A 7,298-nucleotide genomic window follows, 5' to 3' on the forward strand; every position below is an offset into this window, starting at 1 on the left:
ATAAAAAGGAATGAAGTATTGATCCATGCTACAAGATGGATGAACCTTGGAAACATTTTGCTAAGTAAAAGAAGTCAGTCATGGCCATGTGTGGTGGCTCACACCTGTAATCTCAACACTTTTGGACGCTGAGGTAGGTGGATTGCTTGAGCCCAGGGGCTCGAGACCAGCCTGGGCAACATGGTGAAACCCCATCTCTACAAAAAATACCAAAAAAAAATTGGCTAGGTGTGGAGTAGCTGTAGTCCCAGCTACTGGGGAGGCTGAGGTGGGAGGATTGATTGAGCCTGGAAGGTTGAGGCTGCAGTGAGCCATGATCTTTCCACTGCACCGCAGGCCTGGGCAATAGAGTGAGACCTTATCTCAAAATAATAATCATAATAGCCATCCTAATGGGTGTGAAGTGGTATCTCATTGTAATTAACCACCTGCCCTCTCTTAATGGGTCTTACGGTCTTGCTTTCACAGTGATTATCCTAGCGTCTATTTTTTCTTGGAACTCTGGACAGGTCTGCATATGGTTGGAAAGATGACCCTTTGTGAAACTGTGCTTGAAGAAAGCAACAGCTCCCTCTGCTGCCCCCAGCCACACTTTTGGTACAACTTTCTCATATTAATGAGTCAAGATCTCCCTACCGAGATTCTGACCCAGTTTCTTCTCACCATACCATGACACTGCTATAGGCTCCACCGCTGTTCTATCTCACCAATTTGAAAAAGGAAAACCTACTCATCTTGCTTCCAGTCAGCAAATGATTCCTGCATAGATAGATGTGCCTTGATTGCCAGCTGGGAGCCTTCAGCCACCCTGTCTTAGTTCGTTTTCTGCTCCTATAACAGACTGGGTAATTTATAAAGAAAAATAGATTTATTTGGCTCATGGTTCTGGAGCCTGAGAAGTCCAAAGGCATGGTGCCAGCATATGCTTGGCACCTAGTGAAGACCTTCCTGCTGTGTCCTAACATGGCAGAAGGGCAAGCAAGCATTCAAGACAGAGAGAGGAATAGGGTTGAAATTATCCTTCTATCAAGAGTCTATTCCTATGATAACAGCATTAATCCATTGATGACGGCACAGCCCTCATGGCCTAATCACCTCTTAAAGGCCCTACCTCTTTTTTTTTTTTTTTTTTTTAAGATGGTGTTTATTGTTCTGAAAATAGAATTCTGCCGTTTGCTTGGGGCTCTGGACACTGCAAAACTGAACAAACGGAAAACTCAAGAGTCTTGCTATGCATCGGGGAGGGGGTGCCATCCAAACCCACGGCAAATAAACGGCATTCGGTACTGACTGTGCACAACAGGAGAGCATTTTATTTTCATGGATGTGGATGAAGTACAATTTCTTCAGTAAACTCAGGAAAAACTGTTAAGGGGCAACAATGAACTCTGCATTTAAAGAAAAATAGAAAATGAAAACACAAAATCCTAAAAAGTAAATAAAGATTCTGCGTCAGCACACTGGTATCAAAACACACATCAACAGCACATCTTAATCACACGGGAAACAATCCTTGCTTATCAGAGGTGCATATCTAAATTCTATAGCTTACCAATATCTTCTTGGGAGTAGGCAAAAAACAAACAGAAAACCTCACATCTAAAACAAAAAAAAGTTTCTTTTTCCTGAAGCTGAATCTTAAGGGGAGAGGACGTCAGTCATCCTCGTCATTCTCACTGAAGTCGTCATCGTTGTCGTCCTCCTCCTCCTCGACTGCTGGGGTCTCCACCCTGGAGCCACTGTACTGAGACCCATTGGAGCTTGTGGCCAGCATCCCATCCGCACTGTTGGTCAGGTCACTGGCAGAAGGCCACGTGCCATTAGACGTGGAACCTGCCGTCGTGAACACACCTCCAAAAGTTCCCTGAGCCATTTCTGTCACGTACGGCTCCAGAGCCTTTGGGACCAAACTTTTGGCCATTTTAAGGTCTTCGGCAGAGCAGCTCCCGGACTCTAGCCCAAAAGCCATGCCCATCCACATCAGCACTTCTGTGTCATTGTGGATTTCTAATGAGCCGTTAAAATTAAACAGATAATCTGATTTGTTGTTGGAGACTCTGCAGTTGACGACGGTCTTCTTGCTAGTGCTGATGATGATGAAGGGCAAGTGGATGACTGAGTTGGGCGGCGGCTGCTGGCTGACCTGCTTCTCCACATACTGGTTTCTCAGCACCAGGTTCTTCAAGGCAATTTGCTGTAGAATAAGTTGTCGAAGTTCAGACTGTTTCTGCTTTATTCTTTCAAGTCTCTTCTGTCTTTCCACCCGTAAGTTCTGACAGTTCTGAGCCGAGTTGGTGGTCAGACCAATCCACTTGATTTTGTTTTTCTCCCTGGAGATGATATTCATGGCCATCAGCACGTTTAAGGCATCGTAGGTGCGCCGTTTTATGTTCCCCACGTCATCAGCTGACCTGTTTGGTGAGACGTGGCTGCTGGCAGCTCTGAACTCGGCGATCAGCTCGCCCAACACTTCCTGGCAGGAAGTGGTCCCTTTCCTCTGCACCATCTCCCAGACCTTCATGGAAAGATGGCACAGGCCCATGACATTCTTCTCTCCTTTCCTGTTGTGCTGCCCGGCCCACGGAAGTGAGAAGTAGGAAGGCTGGTTCTGAGAGGCAAAGTGAGTGCTGGGTGGGTTTGGGCTTCCTACCACAAGGATGTTTGATGCTGCCGGTCTCTGAGGCATAACAATTGCCACTTGCTGGTCAGTGTTGACATTGGACTGTCCCGAGGTTTTCGGCAAGAGCTGCTTCCCGAGCGGGTTCACGGTGGAGAAGTAAACGGCCACGGGGCCACTGGTCTGGTTCTGGTCTGTTAAGACCTTGAGTTCTTTGTTAGCTTCGGTTAGACTGACATATTTTGCCATGTTACCAGATTTGGGAAATAAATGCTATAAATGTTCACCTTTCCAGAGAAGAAAAACAATTCTTCCAGGCCGAGAGTATGGCTGCCGTGAGGTGCGTGGCGTAACATGCGTGGCGTGGGGTGCGTGGCGTAACGTGCGTGGCGTGGGGTGCGCGGCGTAACATGCGCCGCGTGAGGTGCGCAGCAGCAGGGGGGCGGTCCGTGCAGTGCGCCTGCGTGCCTTTTCACGCCTTCAGCCTCTCCTCCTCTGGCCCTACCTCTTGATACTGTTACAATGGTAATTAAGTTTCCAACACATGAACTTTTGGAGGACACATTTAAACCATAGCGCATCCTAAAGGGACTAATGAAAATGAGACGTGTAGGCCTCTGCAGGCCCATCTATCATTTCTTCCCAGCCATTGTCTCACAAGAAGCTGGATCTGGGCTCTTCCAAGGATTATTTCTTCACCTGCTGGTCAAGAAGCTTATTGTGGAAGAATCCAGTTTTTGTCTCTCTACCCAAACAGCTACACTAAGCCTTCCTGAGTAGATAGAGTAGAGATGAGAAAAAGGAGTTAACAATATACAGTATCATTTATTTGTTGGGCTGTGGTACAGTCAATAGACTAAGTCCACAGCCTACACCTCACTTTGGAAGCTACGCACATTGCCAATGAGAAAGAAATCTAAAGAGAGAACAGGACAAAGCCCAGCAGAAGCAGAGGCCTGTGGCAGTCTCTTTCTCCCACCCTTAGTCTCAACTCTGCCTCACTCACCAAGAGTCCTAATAACCATGCCACATAAGCTCTGTGTCTTCAGGCCTGCTTCTCTAGTCCACACCAACTTTCTCTAGCACCTCGACTCTGGAAATAATGCATGTGATTGCACACATGCATACACCTCAGCCTCAAATACACAGAGGTGCTGTCTCACTCACCTCGGGCTGCCGTAACAAAATACCATAGACTGGGTAGCTGAAACAATAGACATTTATTTTCTCACAGTTCTGGAGGCTAGAAGTCCAAGATCAAGTTTCCAGCTGGGCTGGTTTCTGGTGAGGGCTCACTTCCTGGCTTTCAGATGTCTGCCTTCTCACTGTGTCCTCACATGGCAGCAGGGCTTGGAGAGATCTCTTTTGATAAAGACACATCCTATCGTATTTGGGACCCACCCTTATGACCTCATTTAACCTTAATTACCTCCTAAAGACCCTATCTCCAGATACAGTCAAATTGGGGGTTAGGGCATCAACATATGAGTTTTAGTGGGTAGGGGGACAAAATTCAGTCTATAGCACTTGCCTAACAGAACCAGAGCTGGACAGTAGTGAAAGAGTAGCGAAATTGGGGGTTAGGAGTTCAACATATGAATTTTATTGGGTAGGGGGACAAAATTCAGTCTATAGCATTTGCCTAACAGAACCAGAGCTGGACAGTAGTAAAAGAGGTAAAACAGATATTATTCAGGAACTATTGCAATGGGGCAAAGAGACCTCAGGATAGAACTGGGCTCAATTCTTTTTTAAGGCAGAGTCTCACTCTGTCGCCCAGGTTAGAGTGCAGTGGCACGATCTAGACTCACTGCAACCTCCACAACCTCCGCAACCTCCGCCTACTGGGTTCAAGAGATTCTCCTGCCTCAGCCTCCTGAATAGCTGGGATTACAGGCTCCCGCCACCACGCCCGGCTGTGAGCCACTGCACCTGGCCTGGGCTCAATTCTAAATGCAGTAAATGTAAGAGGATTTGTAGCCAAGGAGCAGAGTGAAGTGGTCAGTGGATGAAAAATTACTAAGAAGATACATCAAGGGTAGATGAATTCTTGTTAAACCAACTTAACGAGATTCTTGCTAAAGGTAGGCTGCGGTGATCAGATATCAAGGGTGGGGAAGAAGAGTGTGATCAGATATTGAAGGTGATTGGATATCAAGAGCAGGGGATTCTCACTAAAGTGACTTAAGCTAAACTCTTGCTAAAACTAGACTTAGCAAAGATGAGGTCAAAAAGAGGGCTTAGAGGAGCCTGTCTAAAGTTTAGTTAAGGAGAGAGTTTTAACCCCTCTGTTTCGCCCCAAATTTATGTTTTCTCACATGCAAAATGCATTCATTCCATTCCAACAGTCCCCAAAGTTGTCACTCTTTCCAGCATCAACTCTTAAAGTCTAAAGTCCAAAGTCTCATCTAAATATCATGTAAATTATATATTGGTGAGACTAAGGTAAGATTCATCCAGAGACAAAATTCCTCTCTAGCTGTGAACCTGTGAAACCAGACTAGTTATGTGCTTCTAAAATACAATGGTGACAGAGGCATAGGATAGACATTCCCATTCCAAAAGAAAGAAATCAGAAGGAAGAAAGGGTAGTGAGTCCCAAGCAAGTCCAAAACCTAGCAAAGCGAATTCCATGAGATCTTAAGGCTCAATAATAATCCTCTTTGGTTCAACACTCTACCCACCACTTGGGTGGCAGTGTCACTTTCATGGCTCTGCTAGGGCCCTGCCCCTTCAGTTATCAGAGAAGGTCCAGCCCAAAGGATTGTCTATAAAGGCTGCCTTGCCCCTGAGGCACAGGGCGGGGTCATCCTGGCCACTGAAACTGGAGAGGTGGTATCACCCTTTGAAACTGAGGTAGAAACAGCCTTGCCCCCTGGGCCTGTGGTAGAAGTGTCAGCCCTGATTATCTATAAATGCCTTCATGGTTATTCTTATTTTTCCTTGAATAACAGTGCAATTAGCAGCCAAATAGCTAAATGGTCTGCTCCTGAGAATCCAAGAACTTCAAAAGTCTTCCTTCCTTCTGTGTAGCTTTCTCTGTCTCCTTTAGTTCAAGCTAGTGTTTTTGCTCATATAATCCCACTTCTATTCCTGGCTTCCGCTGAGATGGCTGATTATACTCATGAGTCCCACCCACAATCTCTTCATCAAATGGTTGTCCAGCTGTAGGGTTAGTGTTCTCTTCAGGACAAGTTTCATTTTTTGCAATATGGATAGGCTGAGAATATTCCAAGTTGTTAAGTTCTGGTTCCTTTTTGCTTAACAATTCCTTCTGTAATTCATCTCTCTCTTCTTGCATTTTACTATAATTAGTCAGGAGAAACCAAGCCAATCCCTCAACACTTTGCTTAGAAATCTCCTTAGCTAAATATCCAATTTCTTCACTTGCATGTTCTAACTTCTGCAAAACACTAGGACACAGTTCAGCCAAGTTCTTTGCCACCATATAACAGAAATCACCTTTCCTCCAGTTTTCAATATCATGTTCTTTATTTCTCTGTGAGACCTTACCAGGATTGCCCTAAATGTCCATATTTCTAGGATGTGCCACAAGACTCTAGCCTGTACCCATTACCCAGTTCTAAAGCCACTTCCACATTTTTAGGTATTTTTTACAGCAGCACCCCACTTCTCAATACCAAAATCTGTCTTATTGTATTTGGACTACCATATCGAAATACTGTAGACTGGTGGCTTAAATAGCACACATTTATTTTCTCATAGTTCTGGAGGCAGGAAAGTCTAAGACCAAGGTTCTAGCAGGATTTGGTCTCTGGTGAGCACCCTCTTTCTATCTTGCAGATGGCTACCTTTTCACTGTGTTTCTCACATGAAAAAGTGAAAGGAGAGAGTGAGAGAGAGAGAGAGATTGATTTCACTTATTATAAAGACATAGTCCTATAAGATTAAGATTCCATTCTTATGATTTCATTTAATTTTAATTACCTCCTAAAGACTCTATCTCCAAATATAGTCAAATTGGGTGTTTGGGTTTCAGCATAAGAATTTTCAGAGGATGCAATTTAGTTCATAGCAGGTGCTCTGCTGGTTTTTTTCTCACTGCCCTGTGGTAGCTGCAGACAGGTGGGCTTTGCTGAACTCATTAAGCATTGGTAGAACTTCTCAGAGACTTTGCTCAGAACATAAGGCCCCAACAGAGCAAAAAATGGCTCCTGACATCTAAGTGTTGACATGCTTAACAAGCCTCATCCAGGCTTCCCACTCTAACATTTGAGAGGCCCAGAGCAAGAATACAAACTGAGCATATGCCTGATAATTAAAAATTATAAGTCAAAGCAAAAAAATTGTTAAATATGTTCTATCTTCTATTTTGACAACTATACCTTTATAAAAGCAAAATCAATATGTGTAAAGTGATGGTTTTAATACTATTGAAAGCAAAATATCAAAGATGACTGAGTTTAATTATGACTCTGCATGTCTGAGTGTTCTTCTTACGGTCTAGCAATATATGGATGAGTAATTATGTAAAGACGTACATATTTCAGGAATTATTTTGTATTCCACAAAATTAATTTTTGTCACCTTCAGCAAAAATCACTGTTATTCATTGCTGTAATAGTAAATTTTCACATGATGTATAATTTTCAGTCATGATCCAAAACAGAGGTCAGCAGACTTTTTCTATTAAGGGATAGATAGTAAAAATTTGAAGCTT

At 44.1% G+C, this 7,298-nt stretch overlaps 1 protein-coding gene across 1 annotated transcript; it reads right to left on the bottom strand.

Moving 5' to 3' along the window:
* Positions 1-1,289: 1,289 nt before the first annotated feature.
* Positions 1,290-2,961, bottom strand: TFDP3 (transcription factor Dp family member 3). Its single transcript, XM_055268677.1, has one exon. It carries the CDS (start codon positions 2,864-2,866, stop codon positions 1,655-1,657), a length of 1,212 nt encoding a protein of 403 aa, XP_055124652.1. The 5' UTR covers positions 2,867-2,961; the 3' UTR covers positions 1,290-1,654.
* Positions 2,962-7,298: the final 4,337 nt, after the last annotated feature.

The sequence above is a fragment of the Symphalangus syndactylus genome, chromosome X, assembly GCF_028878055.3.
Source record: "Symphalangus syndactylus isolate Jambi chromosome X, NHGRI_mSymSyn1-v2.1_pri, whole genome shotgun sequence".
Classification (NCBI taxonomy): domain Eukaryota; kingdom Metazoa; phylum Chordata; class Mammalia; order Primates; family Hylobatidae; genus Symphalangus; species Symphalangus syndactylus.